The sequence below is a fragment of the Mesoplodon densirostris genome, chromosome 10 (genome assembly GCF_025265405.1).
Source record: "Mesoplodon densirostris isolate mMesDen1 chromosome 10, mMesDen1 primary haplotype, whole genome shotgun sequence".
NCBI classification, from domain to species: domain Eukaryota; kingdom Metazoa; phylum Chordata; class Mammalia; order Artiodactyla; family Ziphiidae; genus Mesoplodon; species Mesoplodon densirostris.
The window spans coordinates 22,459,049-22,480,618 of NC_082670.1; the positions used below are offsets into that span (position 1 = coordinate 22,459,049).

General features: G+C 41.5%; 1 protein-coding gene and 1 long non-coding RNA gene across 3 annotated transcripts; both read left to right on the top strand.

Moving 5' to 3' along the window:
* Window positions 1-1,857: 1,857 nt before the first annotated feature.
* Window positions 1,858-11,186, top strand: ZNF165 (zinc finger protein 165). 2 transcript variants are annotated; one of them, XM_060110439.1, is made up of 4 exons: window positions 1,858-2,027; window positions 5,742-6,224; window positions 6,569-6,707; window positions 8,787-11,186. In XM_060110439.1, the coding sequence occupies exons 2-4, from the start codon at window positions 5,814-5,816 to the stop codon at window positions 9,692-9,694; spliced, it is 1,458 nt and encodes a 485-aa protein (XP_059966422.1). In that variant the 5' UTR covers window positions 1,858-2,027; window positions 5,742-5,813; the 3' UTR covers window positions 9,695-11,186. The 2 variants fall into 2 exon arrangements, with proteins under 2 accessions (XP_059966422.1, XP_059966423.1); XM_060110440.1 differs by lacking the exon at window positions 1,858-2,027 and adding an exon at window positions 2,822-2,860.
* A 4,087-nt stretch (window positions 11,187-15,273) lies between these two features.
* LOC132497398 (uncharacterized) lies at window positions 15,274-20,968 on the top strand. The gene is made up of 3 exons (XR_009533583.1): window positions 15,274-15,352; window positions 17,261-17,925; window positions 18,057-20,968. It is a non-coding gene; the product is annotated as an uncharacterized LOC132497398 (long non-coding RNA).
* The last annotated feature ends 602 nt before the right edge of the window (window positions 20,969-21,570 follow it).

The following is a 21,570-nucleotide window of genomic DNA, read 5'->3' on the forward strand; positions in this document are numbered from 1 at the left end:
TAGGTTTGATTTTATACTGGTATTTATACTGGTATACTGGTGTATAATTTTATACTGGTAAAAATGATTTACAGGGAAATTCTATAACTAAGCTATTTTTAGTTCCTTTGTGTTTTTTTTTTTTTTTTTTTTTTTTTTTTGCGGTACGTGGGCCTCTCAGTGTTGTGGCCTCTCCCGTTGCAGAGCACAGGCTCCGGACGCGCAGGCTCAGCGGCCACGGCTCACGGGCCCAGCTGCTCTGCGGCATGTGGGATCTTCCCGGACTGGGGCACGAACCCGCGTCCCCTGCATCGGCAGGCGGACTCTCAACCACTGCACCACCAGGGAAGCCCTCCTTTGTGATTATTAAAAATATACAAATAATTCATTTAGAATAAGAAATAATTTTACTAATTTTAAATGTAAAATAATTTTATTTATTTGTTTATTTGCAATGCTAAGAACTTTATTTTTCTAATCCAAATAATTTTTAAGGAAAATGTATTTTGAATGCTGTTTTCTTTAAATTGTGATAACAAATATATAGTATAATATTTGTCCTTTTATCCATATTTGAGTGTACAGTTCAGGGGCATTAAATACAATCACATTTTTGTGCAACTTTCACCACCATCCATGTCCAGAATATTTTCATCTTCCAAAACGGAAACTCTGTGCCTATTAAACAATACCTACAGGGACTTCTCTGGTGGCACAGTGGTTAAGAATCCACCTGCCAATGCAGGGAACATGGGTTCAAGCCCTGGTCCAGAGCAACTAAGCCCATGTGCCACAACTACTGAGCCTGCGCTCTAGAGCCTGCCAGCCACAACTACTGAGCCCACGTGCCACAATTACTGGAGCCCACGCACCTAGAGCCCAGGATCCGCAACAAGAGAAGCCACCGCAATGAGAAGCCCATGCATGGCAACAAATAAGAGTAGCCCCCGCTCTCCACAACTAGCCTGCGCAAAGCAACAAAGACCCAATGCAGCCAAAAATAAATGAGAAAAAAAAGAGAGAGAGCGGAGAGAGCAAACATACAACACGAGAGGATGGTAGAAGTTCCACATGTGGGAAAAATGATATTCTGATTTAAAAAAACAAAAATAATATCACTCTGGCTGCTCTACTGAGAATGGGCTGTGGGAGAGACAGGCAGAAGCAGAGGGCTCACTTAAGAGTTTACTGCGGTATTCCAAAAGAGAGATAATGGTGTTATCAACCCATCTTAGGAGAAAGGATGAACACAATGCTATATTCACAAATGGAATATTATACAGTAATGAAAATGAATTTTAACTCAGCAATATGGGTATATCTTAACATATTGAGTGAAAAGAAGCAAATTCAGATTACCTATGACATGATGCCTTTTAGACCAAAAACAACTAAAATTAAAAGCCTATATTGTTTGGCCATGTGTATGTATCAAGTAGAACTATCTTTTCAATAAGTAAGGGGACACAAAATACGGAGGGAGACAAGAGAAAGAGTTGTAGTAAAGGTTAGGTTATTGTCAACGTTCTGGTTCTTATAGATTTGGTAATGGATTAAAGAATGTTCACAATTTAGGGTAATGCAAAGTCTTAAGCCAGGCGTTACGATTAACCCCGTTTTGCATATCTGCGGTCCACCAGGGTTGGGGGACAAACCAAGGATTTGGGAAAAGTTTCCCATAAGTCCAAAGGTGAAGTTTGAGCCGCGTTCCTGCTGCGTGGGCTTCCATTTCACGGCCCCATACTGAAATGGGATGAAGTCAAGGATGAGGCCCGCATGGGAGCTGAAGAGGCAAGCTTACTACTACAAAGAGAAGAAAAGACGCCTTCTCCTTCAAAGTCTGAGGACTTCAAGACCGTAGCGAAGACGCCTGGGAAATGGAGTCCCGGTTCCTGAGGAGATCCGAAGGCTTCTGGGAAGCGCAGTCCAAAGCCGGCCCGTCTCCTTCTGCGCAGCCTCAAAAGTCTCTGTGGAAAGACGCCTTGGTGGGTATTGCAGCTCCGTCCTTCCACCGGAAGTGTCCGATCGGAACCAGCCCTGTGGGAGAGGTGAGTCCGGCTCTGGGGCCTCAGATGTCCGGCCCTTTGTCCCCTTTAAACACCCAGTCCCTATCATGTTCCCTTCGGGATTGCAGCAACCCTGTGGCGCTCTGGACCGGGACCTCAGAGGAATCCCGAGGAAAGGTGGAACTAGGTTTGGCGTTGGGAGAGCGTTCGCGCCCTCCTATTTCGGGAAAGGACAGGGGTTTCCATAGTTACCTCCGCCGCGCGTGACGTCATCGTTGAGGGCTAAGAGGGCGTGGTTGGGGGGCTGTTCGGGCATTCCTGCTTGCGGAGATTATAGGGTCACTGGTAAGAGGAGTGGCCTGACCCAGTCGGGCAAGGCGAGGAAGGCTGGCATCTGTCTTGGATCGGCTGCGTTCTGCCAGAAGAAAACTGCCCCACGGTCCGCCCCTGACTCCTGCTTCTCATGGAAGGAGTAATCTGCCTTTTCGCAGGAAAAGTGGGGACAGCCCGGCATCCTCATGAAATTTACTCACGCAGTAAATATTTAGTGAGTGTTTCCTGTGTAGCGGGGAGGCCGCGAAGCCAATATTGAAACCAATATCTCGTTCTAGAATGAGAAAGAAGACAGCAAATCAGGCAGTTGTAAGACTGGAAAGTGCCTCAATTTGAGAAACACAAGGTGCTGTGAGAGCTGTGACTCCCCTGCTCTGTGACCTCTACTGGATTTCCCCTGCCATCCCTCCGCCAACAAAACTACCCCCCCCACCCCCGTCCTCCTCCTACCCCAACATACACACCCAGAACCTACCCATTCACCAGGAACCTACTCATCCAACAAGAAGCCTGCACTTTACGAAACTTCCACCTTTCCCAACGTAACTAATTACTACCTACTCTCTGTTCTAATGGCATTTGTTTACTATCTGCGTAGCTATTTTTGTAACTCTGCTCCAACACAATGATTGTAAAGCACTAGATGCTCAATAAATGCTTTTTAGCTTGAGGTTAGTAAGACATTTGAAACCCAGCTTTAGGGGGTATATATCAAATCCTTGAGAACTAGATGATTTTATCTAGAGTTGTGGACTGTTTTAAGTGGATGAGAAGTGATTAAACATCTGAAGACAGAGCTTTCAGCTATGTGAGGAGATAACATATGTTGTAGAATCAGCTGCTTAGCATGATAATTTAAGTTTAAGCTAGGAATTGTGGATTCTGTAGGCCTACTTTACTGTTCACCTTCCTAAGCTAAATGAGATAATGCCCATAAAGATTTAAGACACTACCTGGTAAACACTTAACACACCTAGAAAACATAACAAGAAGTGAACTTAGGTCTCTATATCAAAAGAATGTCCCAATAAATTATGAAAGATTGAGACTGATATATATACCATAGCTCTAACCCCCCATTTTCCTCCTCTATCATTGCTAAATTTTGTTCTTACTTTCACCCCCTCAAACTCTGTTTTCCAAGGTTCAATCTGAGCCTGTGATCTTCATTTCATACTCTTGGAGAATTATCCTCAATATTTATCTTTAACTGCCCTTTCCATGGATCTTATCTAAATTTGTATTTCCATTCCTAACTCCTTTCCATTAAAATCTCTTAATATCTGTTGGAAATGTTTTTCTAAGTGGACGTCTCATCATCTAAAATACAGAATATCCAAAACACAAAGCAATTAGGAAACTCAAATTTCCTAATTTACATTTTTATCCAATAAATCAACAAATGTGGGAACTTAAGAATAAATATTAATGCATGGTCCTTAACCTCATGGAGCTCCAGTCAATTGATGGAAAAAAAAAGAAAAAGAAAACAGCCAAATGACTAAAAATAATACAGGTTAATATGTGTTGCATCCACAGATGTTGTTTTAGGAACTGTAGGAACTCAGAGTAGAGTTGGTGAATTCCTTATCAGAGGTAGTGCAATTCTTAGTCACTCCAATTACACCCTGCAAGCTGGTCTCATTATCAATCTGCTGTTCTTTCCCACTTCCTCAATTCTTTGCTCTCCCTTCCTTTTTGCTTTTCTGGATCTTTCTCATCCTTTATTGTCCAGTTTAAGCCCCACCACCTGTAGGAAATATTTGCACACATACACACACATTCTTTCCTTACCTCAGAGCTATTAAGATATTCAGTGTCTCTACCATGCAATTTGTTTAGTACTTCGGCTTTCAACATTTATCAAACATTTTCAATGTGTGTGTCACGTGAAACTTGTTTTGTTATTTAAATGTTTTGCATCCATGTGTGTTTTATGTCATTTCTTTCCAACTATTTTGTAAACTCCTTGCAAACTCAAATACTATTTTTTAAATTCCTTATATCTGTACATCAGAATAGAGAATATCTAGGCATACCCCATACTAACCAGGTCAGCATCTCCAGGGGCAGGGCCAAGGAATCTGTTTCTAACAAAGTTCCCACATGACAGTTAGGCAGTGAGCTCAGCTCTGAATTCAGACTTTCTTGGAAACCACTGCCATATAACTTCTAGCCCAATGCTTTGCTGTGTTAAGATTCTTAATAATGTACATGTCTGTGCAAGAGTCAGTAGTCAGCTTGGTGAAATGTTGAGTAGAAGGACATGAAAGATTGGTACTTGTATGTTGCTATTGTACTCTGGGGCTTTACCTCTCAATTCCTTTATTCAGTTTTTCAGTCCAGACACCAGACTGACCATTCCAAAGTGCTGATAAGACTTGAGGAGCTCATATCTAACAAAAAGACTAACAAAAGACTGGTGCTGGTTTATTATAATTTACTGGTGATATGATAGGCCTCAATGTCCAGGACATAGACTGAGCCATGAAACCAGAAAGGCAGAGAAGGAATTGTTGGGACAAAAGGAAACCTACCTGAGACTTTTGGGGAAGAAGCTAGTTACACTGACTGAAATTGTTAACCTCTGGCTGTCAAGAAAAGTTGCCCTATTTTATTATTTAAGAGATTTATAAGTAATCCTAGTTCCACATTCTGAATAGATAGTTATAATATTCTAAGCTTGTATTTCCCCCACACTTTTATGAGTATAGTAGCCTCTTTATGTTTCTATCTTTTCATATTGTGGTCCATCCTAGAAATAAACAATATATCTCCACAAACAGTATTTGTCAGGCCATTCTGCTCAGAAGCTTTTGTTGGCTCCCCAGTGCCTAAAAGATAAACTCTGAATTCATGAACTTGACATTTGAAGCTTTCTTCAATAGGGGCTTTGTCTCTGTAATTTCCTTATACAAACCTACTGACATTTTGCTTTCCCACTTCTGTGTTCCTACCATTAACCAGTTGTTCAAGCTGTTCCTTGCTTGTAATTTCCTATTTCTTTCTCCCACATCCTAGTCAAATCCTATCCATTCATCAGAAGTTAGTTTTTTAATTAAGCTTCTCCTGACCATTGTAACCTACTGTGCTCTTTTCCATCTCCAACTTTATGAAGCACTTCTGTCATTTTTCTGTTTTGATGGTTATTTTCTTTATGACTAATAAATAATTTAATTGCATATGACAAGTTAACATTTAATATTGCCTTATATTTATATTGTCTTATATTTAATATTTGTAATTTAAATTATCTTATTTTTAAAATAAATTTTTAAGCTGCTTTTAGGTAGAAATTATGCAACAGTTGTATTCCACAAAACAGGTATTTCAGTGCTTTTAAGTGTATAATGAAGAATAACTATTTCTATGATGTGATATTTTGTCTTCCTAGACAGTAATAACAATTTTTTTATCCCTCAGGAGAGCTCTTTAAACTAAAAAAGGCCTTTCACAGAGCAGAAGTGGGATTCTGATCATACATTTTATCTCAAGATGACAACAGAATCAAAGAAAGCTGCAGCTCAGAACCTTCAAAAGGATGAAGGACTTCTGATAGTGAAGATTGAAGAGGAAGATTTTGTCTGGAAGCAGGACACTTGCTTACAGAGAAGTGATCCCCTCAGGCAGGAGCTCTGCCGACAGCTGTTCAGGCAGTTCTGCTACCAGGATTCCCCAGGACCCCGCGAGGCACTGAGCCAGCTGCGAGAGCTCTGCTGTCAGTGGCTGAAGCCAGAAACCCACTCCAAGGAGCAGATCCTGGAGCTACTGGTGCTAGAGCAGTTCCTGACCATCCTGCCAGGGGATCTACAGGCTTGGGTGCATGAACATTACCCAGAGACTGGAGAGGAGGCAGTGACCATACTGGAAGATTTAGAGAGAGGCACTGATGAAGCAGTACTCCAGGTACAAAGGGGATGGGAGATCTAAGACCTCCAGGATGGGTGGAGTCCCACAAAGGGAGAAAAGGGCCTGAGATTGATATCTAGTGAGCTTTGTAGGAACTCGTAGTTCAGTATGCAGTTGTGTCTCCTTCCCTCTCTGTTTGGTACCATACTACCTTTTATAATTGATTCAGACTTAATTCTTCCTTCCCCAGTTTTATGTTATTGAGTTGGCCAAAAAGTTTGTTCAATCCGAACAAACTTTTTGGCCAACCCAATACTACAGGAGGCTCTCTTTGGTTTTGGAAGATGTTTAATTCCAACAGGGATTCTCTCATAAGCTCAAATGTACTTTGTTTTTCTCAGATTCCAGTCTGTGGACATGGACAAGAACTATTCAGGAGAAATGTGGCACCTCCTGGACCACCACTTAGTGTCCAGTTCCAGCCAGTGAACACCAAGGTCCTTCATGGTTCTTCAGAACCCCAACTCCTACTGGACCGTGGTAAGGGACAATACTCTCTGTGGTGCACGTCCCTGAAGAACTGGGACAGTGAACCTCCCTTCTCATATTAGTCTTCATAACTGCAGATGGTCCTTTCCTTTATTACTTCATGAGAAATCGAGAACTTTTTTCTTGTGTGTCATTGGCCAACCAGAAAAAGAGAGAGAAAACTTTGTTTCTTATCCAAAATGTCTCCTTTTTTTCATTTGTTCTTTATCCATAATATTTCTAAAACATGGATGTTTTCATGTTATGAGCAAGTTAAAGGAAAGAAAATGAATGAGTTGAGATCTCAGGGAATGAGAAAAGAAGCAAAAGGGAAAGAAACACATACACAGAAACAAAACATGTTCATAGAGAAGCACGTACAATGATAGAGAAAAAGAGGCAAATATGTGATGATATACTCAGAAATAGAATATAATTCACAGATACGTAGAACAAGATCCATATTGTTGCCTTTTTTTATTTTACTTTTGGTTTTACAAAGCTCTTTTATGTTTTTATAGAAAGTTGGCCATACTTGCACTGACTACTTCCATAGAATCCTCATTGCTGTTCGAAAACTCATTGTTTAAAAAGTTCATGGACTCAATATCACTTTACGTGTATATGGTCCCCAAAATAAACCCAAGAGTAAATTACAGTAATTTTTTTTTTAATTACCCAAATTCTGCTTTCAAGTTTGCTCTGGAAACATTTCCGTTCACCCCACCTAAAATTGTAAATTTTCCCACCCTAAGACCAGCACTGCCTAACCCCCTTTACTGCCTAGCTTATTCTAGACAAAGGACACCCTATAACAAAGAGGGGCTGCTTGATTCCAGCATAATATAGAGTCATGAGCACAGTATATGGCTGATGAGCTAGAAGGTAGGAATTTTGAGGACTAGATCATAGTCCTGGAAACCAGTCTGAAGAGCTCAGATGTGTCGTAGAAGAGATTAAGGGTTTCTGAGTAGGGTGTAAGAGGATGACAGGGTTTTTTGTTGTTATTGTTGTTGCTGTTTTATTTTTGGCTGCATTGGGTCTTTGTTGCTGTGCGTGGGGTTTCTCTAGTTGCAGCGAGCTGGGGCTACTCTTTGTTGCGGTGCACGGGCTTCTAATTGCGGTGGCTTCTCTGGTTGTGGAGCGTGGGCTCTAGGTGCGTGGGCTTCAGTAGCTGTGGCACATGGGCTCAGTAGTTGTGGCTCGCGGGCTCTAGAGCACAGGCTCAGTAGTTGTAGTGCACGGACTTAGTTGCTCCGCAGCATGTGGGATCTTCCCGGACAAGGGCTGGAACCCACGTCCCCTGCATTTGCAGGTGGATTCTTAACCACTGCACCACTAGGGAAGTCCCAGGATGACTGGGTTTAATGACAATTAGTCTGGTAAGGGTATTTAGGATGACTGGGAAGAAGAATAGCTCAGAGTCAGAACAGCAAGGAGGCTGTTACAGTTATCTAAACAGGAAGCAGTGAGATTCTATAGTAACAGAAATGTAAAGAAAGGGAGGTATATAGGGGACATTTAGCAGAAATGACAGAATTTGATTATCCATGAATGATGAAGAAGAAATGGAAGGGTGGATTGGATGGATAGATGGATGGAGGTTTCTCCCACCACATACATACCTCAGAGTCATTATAACTTTACTTTTCTCAATGCATCTATGTCCTCATCTGCTCTCTTTGAGATGGTGCCTCCCTTTCATCCTCTAAGCCTAACACTAGAAATATCATAGACCCAAAGTTCCTCAAAAGCCCTCTCAGTCACATTGCATAGTCCTTCTACTTACTTTGTTCCCCACCCCCATTCTTGCTGGTGGTGATCCTCTTCCTAATCTTTTCTGTTGTATCTGCTCATCCTCGGATGTCTGTTTCCTCTCTCTGCCAACCACTGCATAAATTATGTGCTTTTACCAATTTTTCTTTCTTTTGTATCCTCATCCATCAGTCCTCTCATTCCAAAGGCCACACATTTTTAGAGTGGCCAAATGAAGTACCAATAGATAACCATCTTGCGTGTACCTCGAAGTTTTATTGTCTATCAGCTCAGCAAACAGGTATTTACCCCTTTATTTTTTCATCATTATTTTAGACAATGAGAGTGAAAACAGTGGATCCATGCCAGAGCTGGAAATTTATGAGAGAATGGAATCGCAGAGAATTATATCAGGAAGAATTTCAGGATTTGTGTCAGAAGGACCTGCTGAGCCTCAAGACATCTGTAAGTCTACAGGCAGGTTAAAGAGACAACAGGAAAAAGAATCAGGGGAGTCTCAAAAACCATCATCAGCTCAGGATGGAGGTTTTAGTAAAATTCTCACCCACAAAAATACACTTACAGGTGAAATAATAAGCCATGATGGTTGTGAGAGAAGCTTAAATCTGAACTCAAATGAATTTTCACACCAGAAATCTTGTAAACACAGTACCTATGACCAAAGTTTCAAATGGAATTCAGATTTTATTAAGCATCAAAGAATTTACGCTGGAGAAAAAATTCACCAATATGGAAAATCTCTCAAGAGCCCAAACCTTATTAAACATGCAGCAATTTTCAGTGGAGAGAAAATCCATCAGTGTAATGAATGTGGGAAAGCCTTCAGACACAGCTCAAAGCTTATTAGGCATCAGAGAATCCACACTGGAGAGAGACCTTATGAATGTAATGAGTGTGGGAAAGGCTTTGGGGGGAGCTCAGATCTTACTAGACACCAGAGGATTCACACTGGGGAAAGACCCTTTGAATGCAAAGAATGTGGGAGAGCATTCAGCCTGAACTCACATCTTATCCTGCATCAGAGAATTCACACCAGAGAGAAACCCTATGAATGTAGTGAATGTGGGAAAACCTTCAGAGTGAGCTCACACCTTATTCGACACCTGAGAATCCACACTGGAGAGAAACCCTATGAATGCAGTGAGTGTGGGAGAGCCTTCAGTCAGAGCTCACACCTTAGTCAACATCAGAGAATTCACAAGAGGGAAAGCCTATTAATGTAAAGAACTTAAATTCATAAGGAAATAGCAAAACGTGAAAAACATTGAATAAAAAATAAATACTGGGTGAGATGAATGACTGTAAGACCGATGTCTCTTTATTCTCTCTCTCATTCTCAGTTTTCTGTTCTGCATATGATCTTCACCTGTATGTGTCTGCTTTCTGTGAGACAGTGTTCTCTCTCTCATTCTCAGTTTTCTGTTCTGCATATGATCTTCACCTCTATGTGTCTGCTTTCTGTGAGACAGTGGATGTACCTCTTCCGTTGACCGCTAAAATCAAACCAAAATAGCAGAATTTGGGGGAGGCTATTAAATGGGTTAGTCTACGGCAATGAAAATAGAAAAAGAGGACGCTCTTGGGAAATAACCATGATTACAGTGTGGGGGGAAGAAGATTCAGATAAAGAGACTGATCATCAACTCTAGTTAATGATTCTCCACAAGAGGAGGTAGGCTAAGCCTAGGAATGGAATAGCTTGAGCAAGGTACTGCAGAACAGTTCTTTCGGAAGATTCCTTTAAAGAATGAAGTCACAGCACAACTAAATTAGACAGTCACGTCAAACAAGAGGACATATGCAGTGGTGGCATTCCAGTATGTAAGCCAAAATCTGTGTTCAGAGGTCATGCCAGGAAGTGAACAACTGGAAGAGCATTTAAAGCAAGAGGCCATAATCCAGAGATTCAAATAAGACAGGAGGGGAATAGAAGCAAATTAGGCAAGAGCTAGGGTTAGAGGTAAGGAAAGGTGTTCAAATTGAAATAAACCTTAGAATTTGGAGGAGATACACAGTAGTATAACTGGGATTATACTGCTATGTACGCTGTGAGGCTTTTGGCACCCTCCTGGGGTAGGTGGATAGAGAGTGTAGTTCTGGGGAGCTCTCTTGACAGAAATAGGGTTCTCTGGCTACTGACAATTGTGGAAGAGGGCTGAAGGAATTAGTACTAAAAATATAGGTCCTGAAACTTTATTTCATTGCTGCCGGCTGCTATTCTCTCAAAAAAAGACCTAGAGGAAAAAAAATAAAATAAAATAAAAATTAAAAAAAAAAAGACCTAGAGGAGAGTGTAGAAAGGGTAGGTATCTGAGAGAAGAGTGGAGAGGAATCTGCAACAAGTTGGAACTCTACCAATGATTTCAGGATATAAAGGTGAATCCTGCTCTACTTGTTTTACCTTTTAGATGAGGCACATTTGAACTAATATGAGAAATAAAAACATATTTAAGGCCTAAATATTCTATAGTATATAATGCTTTTATATGAAAACTCTGGCTAGAAACAGAACTTCCATATGAGAAGTATAATCTAATGAACAAAATTTTCCACTAAGAGGCTTTATTAAAAAAAGTCTTAGCATTTACTTTACAATGACCTTGAACTAGAAACGTCCTGATAGGATCTAAATAACCCAATATTTGTTTTACGGTAATGTTGAACCCATAGTTTATTTTTACAGGCACTGTGCTGATAAAACCTGTCTCATGATTGTACAAGTGCTGTTATTTTTACCATTTTATTTTATTTTATTTCCTATTTTATAGTTGAGAAAACTGAGCTGTGAAGTATCTGGCACAAGAACACATAGTAAATGGTGGAAGCGGGATATAAGCACACATACTATTCCAGTGCCCTAGTTCTTAACCTTAACCTTGACTATGTCACTAACAGTATGACAACGGGATATAAAATTAGAAAAGACGGGGTTTCCCTGGTGGCACAGTGGTTGAGAGTCCGCCTGCCGATGCAGGGCACATGGGTTCGTACCCCGGTCCGGGAAGATCCCACATGCCACAGAGCGGCTGGGCCCGTGAGCCATGGCCGCTGAGCCTGCGCGTCCAGAGCCTGTGTTCCGCAACGGGAGAGGCCACAACAGTGAAAGGCCCGCGTACTGCAAAAAAAAAAAAAAAAAAAAAAAAAAAAACCTATTCCTGACTGATCTCATAAAAGTTATCTTTATTTAAACCTATTTGTATTTTCATCATGTGTAATTTCATAGTCTAACCTCTACTGTACATTTAGTGCTTGCTCTGTAAAGTAAACTTACTCTTTTGTCTTAAAATTACCTTTTCTGACTCCCCTGGATCACCTAAAGCCATTTTGTACCCTCTTTCCTATTCCCTTATAATAGAAGCTATATCATCTACCTGATCTTTCAGACTCACCTAAGCCTTGTTTGTTTGGGTTTTTTCCTTTAGTCCCTGTAATCTTAAAGGGTCAGAAATGATTCTAAAATATCTCCTAGATCTGTCCTCTTCAGTATTACCTCCTCAACTGAAGAAGGGCCCTTCTTCAATTTACCAGTTACCTGGAAGTCCTGCCATTTACAACAATATGGATGGATCTTGAGGGCATTATGCTAAGCGAGGTATATCAGACAGAGAAAGAAAAACACTGCATGATATCATTTATAATTGGAATCTAAAAAAACTGAACTCATAGAAACAGAGTAGAATGATTGTTACCAGGGGCTGCAGGTGGGGGAACTGGGGAGATGTTTGTCAGAGGGTACAAACTTGTAGTTAGAAGGTGAATAAGTTCTAGGGATCTAATGCACAGCATTGTGATTATAGTTAGCAATACTGTATTATATACCTGAAAGTTGCTAAGAAGCTAGATCTTAAATGTGCTCATCACAAAAAAAGATGAGATAATTATGTGAAGTGATGGAGGTATTAGCTAAGACTAAGGTAGTAATCACATTGCAATATATGTGTATCAAATCCAAATGTATGCCTTAAACTCACACAATGTTGTCAATTATATCTGAATTTTTTAAAAAGACAAACACAAAAGTATTTTTTAAATGTCTGTATCTTGAAATGGATTCACTCTGACATGAAACATGTTTTCCCAAATCCCACTATTCATATGTCATGATTATTAGCTTTTAGATTAATAATAAATAAATGAAATTTTATTTTATTTATTTATTTTTTTGCTACACCATGCAGCTTGTGGGATCTTAGTTCCCCTACCAGGGATCAAACCCAGGCCCACTGCAGTGAAAGTGCTGAGTCCTAACCACTGGACTGCCAGGGAATTCCCATAAATGAAATTTTAAATTCATGCTATACCAAAAAATTGGATTTAAAAATGACTCTTCCTTTATTCTTTTCATTTTAAAGCAACATTTCTCAGTCTCAAACGTAACTTCTTCTTATAGACCCAAGTTTTGTTTTGTTTCCTGAAATTTAAAAAAAGTCTTAAAATATTAGAGCCCATCTTTCCCATCTGAAGGCACTGCTCTTCCATATTTTTTAAAGAACGAATATTTGGTTGGAAAGACGTCAACGTTTATGTCTTCTGAATGTGAAATTTTTATGAAGGCATAATAACAAATGCTCTGCAATATATAACTTAGGAAAAAATTTTGGTTTATATTCTGAAAACACAATTGTAACCTGTTTCTTAAGTGATATTTGTAAGGTTTTTTTTTAATATTTATTTATTTATTTGGATGTGCCAGGTCTTAGTTGCGGCCCGCGGGATCTTCGTTATCACGTGCGGGATCTTTAGTTGTGGCATGTGGGATCTGGTTCCCTGACCAGGGATGGAACCCAGGCCCCCTGCACTGGGAGCACAGAGTCTTAACCACTGGACCACCAGGGAGGTCTCTGTAAGGTTTTAATATATTTTTTATTTGTGTTTATTTCTTTATTTTAAATGTCATACTTTTTCTGTTCGTCCATTTTGCTTTGGCAGAGCCAATACTCACCTGTACTACAACATTCTTAGACCAGCACAGGAATGCATGTATTCAAGATGCCTTCCACATGATACCTTCTTTTATCCTCATAATATCCTTACTCACCACAGTTACAAGGTTTTTTTCTCCAATATGGTTTCTCCTGTGCTTGATAAGATTTGGATTCCAGCTGAAATTTTTCCCACATTTATCTCGTTTGTTTGAAGGCTTCTCCACAGTTGCCTCCCTTGTAAGGTTCCCCACTGAGTCTGCTAGATGTGTAGTGCTAGCTTCAAATATGTGTGACTTATGCAGTCACAGTGCCTAGCACTCAGAAGTGTCCTGCTTTCAGAAGGTCAAGAGCTTGGTTTAATGCCCTGTTGTCACAGTCTTGAAATTCTTAACTTTATCTTTCAAACTGTGTTTTGTAAGTGAAGTAAAATAGGACGATAGAGCATGTGCCTGAGCAGAGGATATGCCCCCATTCACGTGTAGCATTTGTAATCCCTCATGAGCACAAAATTCCAGTGGACCCACAATTCATGAAGAGTTCAGCAAGATGCAAAGTGAGTATGAAGTGGATCAGAATAGGCTACCCAAAAATGTGCCACTTTGGAATGTGGATTATTTTGAGTTGAAAACTATCAAGACCCAGCAGACTCAGGAAAACTTTTACCTCTCCCTTAACTACCGGAAATAATTTAGACTGGGGGCCTGTGCTGGAAAACGAGCTATTAACAGAGATAACTTTTTTCATTTAAAAGACGTATCTGCATGGCAGGGCAAACATCTAATTACCAAACATCTGCTCTTCTTATCATCCTGTTAATTACCCTCCTCCCCTTTGAAGCCCCAGACCCCTATCCCATTCATTAGCTCAGGATGGCATGTAAGCCTCTCTTATCTTCAGGGCTCCTAGACATAAAAAATTAAATTTGTTTTTCTTCTGATAATCTGTTTTATGTCAATTTAATTATAAGACCAACCAAAGAACCTAGAAAGGGAGAAGGAAAATTTTTCTTCCCCAACACCTGCTTCCCACTCCACTTACCAACTTAAAAAGCCTACAGAGTAGAAGTGTCCTTTACAAGCTACAGACCATCAGTTGTTAAATTTTTCCAGAAGACTCTATTCTCTACCTGGGGTTCTAATTTTCCTAGAGAAAACTTTTTTGGTGTCCGAGCCCTGCAGCAGTCTCATTTTTTAATGTCAATACACACGATAAGCCTGGAAATTGTCATTTTACCTTGAGCAGTGGTGGTCTCTCTCACTGTGGCCACGCTGTAGGGATCCCAGGACAGGTCTTGGTCACACATGCGTGGGGTGCATCCTGTCCCTGGGCTGTGCAAACTTGGGCAGGTCACTTAAGCTTTTTGCGTGTTTCCGGGTTGTAAGTAGAACACACAGCACCGCACCCATCATAGCGTGCCTTACGCCTCCTCCTTTCCCTTCCTCTCCTTGTGGGTAATTTATGATCCAGACGGAGCGACTGTACTGATGGGAACACTGCGGACACATTCTGGTTGCGCGGGGTGCCTGCCTGGTAAATACATTCAGGTTGACGGAGGTCGGGATGGAGTGGGGGATGCTGTCCAGGGAGTCAGGTTGGCAGGGAGGGGAAGAGGACGCGGGGTCGGTGAACTGGAATTAGAGAAGTGATGCTCGGAGGGCAAGCGCGCCTAGGAAGGTCCCCGCCCGCTGCCCCGCGGAGCAACGACGCGGAGCTGGTGCTCGGACCCTCTTTTTAAGATGAGGCGAGTTATAAATCAAAACCCTATAGGCCTAGGCGTCCTGATGTGCAGACCTCGCTACAGGCACGGGGCGCTCGGCCAAGCCAAACGGCTCGGACCTTCCCGAAGCCGCCGGAAGCGCAGGGCTGGGCCGGGTTCGCGGACGCACTTCCGCCGCCGGCAGGTCTGAGGCTCCGAGGGGCTGGGCAGGTCCGGGGGGCCACCTTCCCCGGGCGCTGGTAAGACTGGCAGGAAGACGGCCCCGCGTCGGGGCCCGGGACCCCCAGGTCGGCTGGGCGCGGGTGGGAGGAGCCACCTCCTTGGTCAGTCGGCGCTGGAAGTGCCCGCGGAGACCCCGCAGCAGCCAGCCCAGCTGGCGGCCGGCGCCCCAGAACGTTTCTAAGACTCGCACTCCTGGGTTACTGGTTGCTAACACGAGTAGTTCTATTCTGACCACCCGTTTGTCCAACGTGGCCGCCTACTCCCGGAAGCCTTTTGTGGTCTGCCAGGTCCTTGTGGCTTGAAGGACACAGACAGCCGACACCTCCTGAGCCTTGGGCTCGTGGTTGGTCACAATGATGTGCCAGTGCGGTAAATGAGAACGGGGTTTGTAGTCTAGCCGGTTAACTCACTATATTGTCTTACTCTTTCGAAGATCCAAAACAGTGGAAGACATGTGTAAGCGGCTCCATGTCCTTTATCTTGAATGATTCCTAAAGCAATCTTTCTCCAAGCCCAGTCTAGAATCCCCTAAATTAACCTTTAGGGCCGGGAAGGTGAAGGTGTTTTGGAAAGTTGCCCATTGAGTAACAGATGCCAGGCGCAGAGAAGGCACTAGAGGGCCTCCTTGCATCGTCCTATATTCTGTGCCCGGAAACCTAGAAGTGTACCTGACTGAGCTCGAGGCGTGATCCCTGGAGCCAGCACCTGGATGACCAATTCACAGTGGTAACTGCATCCCTCTAACTGAGGTCTTACTAAGTGCCAGGCACTGAATTTAATTGATTCTCAAAATAACCGTATGTAATAAGGTCTGCCGTTTAGTTAATCGCACTGTAAGATTATTTTCCTGGTTTTGTAATTGTGCTGTGGTTATGTAAGATGTTAACTAGGGGAAGCTGGGTGAAGGTTATAGGGATTGTTCTGTACCTTTTTTCTGGCAATTTCCTATAAGTTTAAAATTATTTCAAAATAAAACGTTTAAAAACCTCTACGATATTTTTACAGAGGGGAAAACAGAAGTTTAGAGATGTTAAGCCACCACACATAAGAAAAGAGGATTCAAGCTCAGGTCTTTTGGAATCCACAGCCCGTGCCCTTAACCACTGCCTGCCATGCTAATTAGTTGGTAATCCACATTTCTGCAAACCCGTAGGCCCTGCTTATGTCTGTTGCTACATGGAAAACTGAAGCCACCTACCCCCACACAGCCTACTACCTACACTAACATAATTTGACTGTTCAACTGTCTTCCCTAAATGTAACTCCACTATTCCACTTCTTTAGCAACATACCTTTACTATTACAGGAAATTCTTGCCCTAGAAAGTAAAAGTTGCCGATAATTATATTTGTTTCAAGAACTTGCCCCTCAATCCATTTATGTGAACATCAAACTCTTCAACTTTCAATGGATAGGATCTAGACATTTTGTAACCGTCAACTCAAATTCTGCACCTTGCTGTGCCCATCAGTCCTAAACTATTGTATCATGATCCTTGCCCAATCCTTATCCTGCTTTGAAAGATCTGCCTTAAGCCCCCAAAACCTCATAAATATCCTGACTTTGCCTTCTTCCCTGGGAGACGCTACTAAGACTCTGTCAAATAGTGCTCTCTAAGAATAAACTTGGGTTGGCCTTATCAACTGATTGTTTTGGTGTTATTTGGAGGAAGCAAGAATCCAACAATATTCCCAGTATTGTCAAAAATGCAGTCTCCTGACAAACTTCCCTTCTCCTACTTGAAAAAAGGTTTGAATTGCCTTAAACTTTTATTTTTTTTTAATTTTCTTTATTAAATTCTCTTTAATTTGGGATTGAGCCTCCTTTTTCTTCTAAAACAGAAAGATTAGACTTAGTGTGTGAGCTCAAATATTGAATCAGCCTGCATATACATATCTTTCTAACTATGGTTTCTGTAACCTTAGGAGTGTGCCCTAAAGGATAACACGTATCAGCAATCCTCCTCTTGGCCCATTGGAGTGGGAATGGCTGCTGTTTTCCTCCAGATGTTCCTGAAGAGCCAAAAGGGCTCTTTGAAGTAACTAACAAAAAAGGGCCTGTGCTTCCCTGGTGGCGCAGGGAAGAGAGAGTCCGCCTGCCGATGCAGGGGACGTGGGTTTGTGCCCCGGTCCAGGAAGATCCCACATGCCGCAGAGCAGCTGGGCTCGTGAGCCATGGCCGCTGAGCCTGCGCGTCTGGAGCCTGTGCTCTGCAACGGGAGAGGCCACAACAGTGAGAGGCCCGCGTACCGCAAAAAAAATGGCGTGCTGTGGGTCAGAGATCTGGCACAAAAGGGAGCAGCCAAAACAACCTGGAGTTATTCTGCCAGCGCTTCCAACATTCCTGCTACAAGGAGACTCCTGGGCCCCATGAGGCCTTGAGCCATCTCTGGGTGTTCTGCTGTGAGTGGTTAAGGCCTGAGATACACACCGGGGAGCAGATGTTAGACTTGCTGGTGCTGGAGCAGTTCCTGACCATCCTGCCTGAGGAGCTCCAGGACTGGGTACAGGATCCTCAACCAGAAAGTGGGGAGGAGGTGGTAGCTATGCTGGAAGATCTGGAGAGGGAGCTGGATGAATCAGGCCAACAGGTAGGAAAGGGCCCTGTGCTCAGCGGAGGGATAGTTGGGAGTGAGCTTCCAAGCTGGTCCTTTGTGGGGTCTCTGGGTATCATTTACTCTGTGGGCCCTTCAGATACCTAAATGAGCTTGCTTGTCCTCAGGTTTCAACCCAGGCCTGTGCACAGGAAGTGCTTTCTGAGACATCGGTACCTCTGGATCCAGCTAAGAAAGCAACGTATCTCCAGCCTCAACCCATGGAGATCCAGCATAAGGGTGAATCTCAGGACCCTCTACACCAACAGGATTGTAGTTAGTATTGACACTTAGGTCCTATGGCTCCCCTGGAGACCTTAGAATCATTCATCATTCAGCAGATGTATATTGAATACTTATTATCTACCAGGTACTGAGCAAGGCACTAGGTGTAATAAACAAAGTGGACATGATCTTTGTTTTCATGGAGCTTACAATAGTCTGACGACAGAGGCATTAAACAAACAACCACACAAATAAATATGCCGTGATAGATTGTATATGGGGGGGAGAGGGATGACAGAGAAGGTCTCTTTGAGGAAATAACATGGTAACTGAATCCTAAAAGTAGAGTAGGAATTAACCAAGTGAATAATAAAGGGGAAAGCATTCCAGGCCAAAAGAGCATGTGCAAAAACAAGTGTGAAAGAAATTGGTGGGTTTGAAAGATGGCCAGTGTGACTGGAACGTGGAGAGACAGGCAGAGTAGCAGAGAGAAGATGGTCAGGAACCAGAAAATGGGGGCTTTGTGGGTCCTGTTAAGAAGTCAGTAAATCTTTACTTTTCACTGTGTGTAAGCCTAGCTCTGGGTTCTCTGAGGATCCCTGCCCTAAAGGGGTTGAGTATCCATAAAAAGATAGCCGTTGATTTGAGACAGTGAATGATTATGTGCCAAATTGGAGATCATGGTTCTTAGGAGAAGAAATCTACTTCTTCAGGCCCTGGTGGTAGCAGAATGGCTAGGATTTGAACTGGGTCATAAAAAAAAGGGGGTAGCATTTCACTGGGCAGAGAACATCAGGAAGGCTGTTGCTCATACTCACTCCTCTTCTAGCTCTCTCTGTCCTGCTACCCTGTTCTTCAGCTCTTTAGTGGAGATTTCTAGTTATTTAGCCCATTTTTTTCCTCCCAGTGCTTCTTTCCTTCCCTGTCCTATCAGAACCATGACATATTTGGGTTTTGCTAATATGCTCAGCATTCTCCCAGCCACCCTCACTGCACTGCCACACACATCAACACCCTGTTGGATTCATAAAACACCACCTGTGACCATACCTTCTCCACTCGCCTGCCAAACCAACTCAGAGCTATTCTTCAAGACGCACCTCAGCTGTCACCTCCTTCAGGAAGCCTTTCTTGATACTTTCCTACATGTTTGAGTGATGTGATACCTCTTGTGCATACCTCTGGCACAGCAGTTAGCATATTGTATTTCCACTTCACTTGTCTGAAGCTCCTTCTGTTGATTACAGTTGGTCATTCTTAGGAACAAGTTTCTTTTTTAAATGTGAAATGGACATTTTCTTTAATAGTAAGATGTTAGTTAAGTTTTCTGACATGTTTTATCAATTTCTGAGGCACCATTCTTGTATGCCAGCACCTTTCCTCTGGATTCACTCTTGTTGAAGTTCATCCTTTAATAATTATTTTATTGAGTCATTTGTTGAGACATGGATGGATCTAGAGACTGTCATACAGAGTGAAGTAAGTCAGAAAGAGAAAAACAAATATTGTATATTAACGCATGTATGTGGAACCTAGAAAAATGGTACAGATGAACCGGTTTGCAGGGCAAAAATAGAGACACAGATGTAGAGAACAAACGTATGGACACCAAGGGGGGAAAGCCATGGGGGTGTGTGTGATGAATTGGGAGATTGGGATTGACATGTATACACTGATGTGTATAAAATGGATGACTAATAAAAACCTGCTGTATAAAAAATAAAATAAAATAAAATTCAAAAATTAAAATAATAATAATTTTAGCAAGATTCTTTGGGTAGTAGACTTAGTCTTTGCATCTCGGAAAATACCCTTATTTTTCCCTCCCTCCTTTTTAATCAAAAAAGCAGCTAAGAAATGGAAAGATGGGGATAAACTCTATGAGAGGAGGAAAGCGAAGAGAAGTTAGGGAGAAAAGGGAAAGACCAGAGATGCCAGAAAAACAAACTTCAAACAGGAAATGGAAACAAAATTAGTGAAAACATAATAAATGACAAAGCAACCTTTAAAGAAACATGAAGGGGAGGTTGAGGGTTTGTAGAGGCTAGAGCCCATGTTTTGATTGTTAACCTCCCAGTGACTTCAGAGTAAAAATCAACCCTTTATTTCTATGCCATGTAGGCCAAATCCCTCATATGAAAGATCCTAACCCAAACCTGAGTTCACTACTCTAAACACCACTCAGGATCCTTGTCCTGCATGGGTCTCAGTGTTGAGACACAGGACGCCCCTCTTTACCACTCTAAGCCTCAACTTGTTGAACTCTGCTCAGCCTGAACTCTACCTTCTTAGCAAAACCAAACAAGCAGAAGGATTCTCCTGAGGAGCAATAATATATTCTTGGCCTCTCTCTGCGAGGCATGTGGCTTGCCTGTTCCACTAAAGAGGAAAAAGCATGATGTTGTGAGATAGTAATATCCATTATAAATTAAATAATGATATACGCAAAAGGAAAAGCCCTTTTCAAAGTATAACAGTAATAGCTACCGTCTCTTGAACCCGTGTCCCAGACACTATACCAAGCACCTTATTATCAATATATATCTCATGTAAACTTTCCATCTCTTCTATAAGCACTATTTATTATATCTCAATGTCTACATATAATTTATTCTTATGAAAAGCTTGTAATAAAATGAAAAGTTTTTAGTACATTAAAATGTTAAATAGCCTGTTAAAGTGCTTTTAGAATAAAATCACACAACTGTGTAAAACAGATTAAAAATATCAAAAAGTGGAAGGGAATGACAACAACATGTCAATAGTGACTGTATTTAGGTGATGAAAATGGAACGATTCTCTTCTTTTCTTTCTACTTGTCTTATATTCCAAATGGAAATATTACACATGTAATAAATACTTTAAAAAATTAAAATGCTACAGAATTTTCTGAGTCTTTCTGGAGATGATTCTTTGATAGTTTTTTCAATTATTTCCTTTAGGATTGGTTTATTTAGACTTTTCTACTTCTTGAATGAATTTCGGAACTAATGGTTTTATCCCAGAAAACCATCAATTTCATTAAGATTTTTAAAAATTTTGGTAGCATACTTACCTCCTCATCTGCTATTATTTGTCATTGATAACTTAATTTTCTTCTCTCACTTGGATTTACCATAGGTTTGTTGTTTTTATGGGCTCATTTACAAAGATTTCATTCTTGGATTTATTTATTAATGTGACTTTTTCTATTTTTAATTCATTTACTTTTATTTTTCTTTTCTAACCTTTTCCTTGGGGATTTCTTTCTCATTCTTTTTCTGATTTCTTGAGTTGAATTCTTAGTTCATTTATTTTCTCTCTGTTGAAATAATGAAAGCAAGTGAGTGTATACATCTACCAAGTGCTGATATTTTTTAAAATTGTCCACTAGTGTTTTTTCTGCGTTTTTGTTTTGCTTTGCTTTGTTTGTTGGTA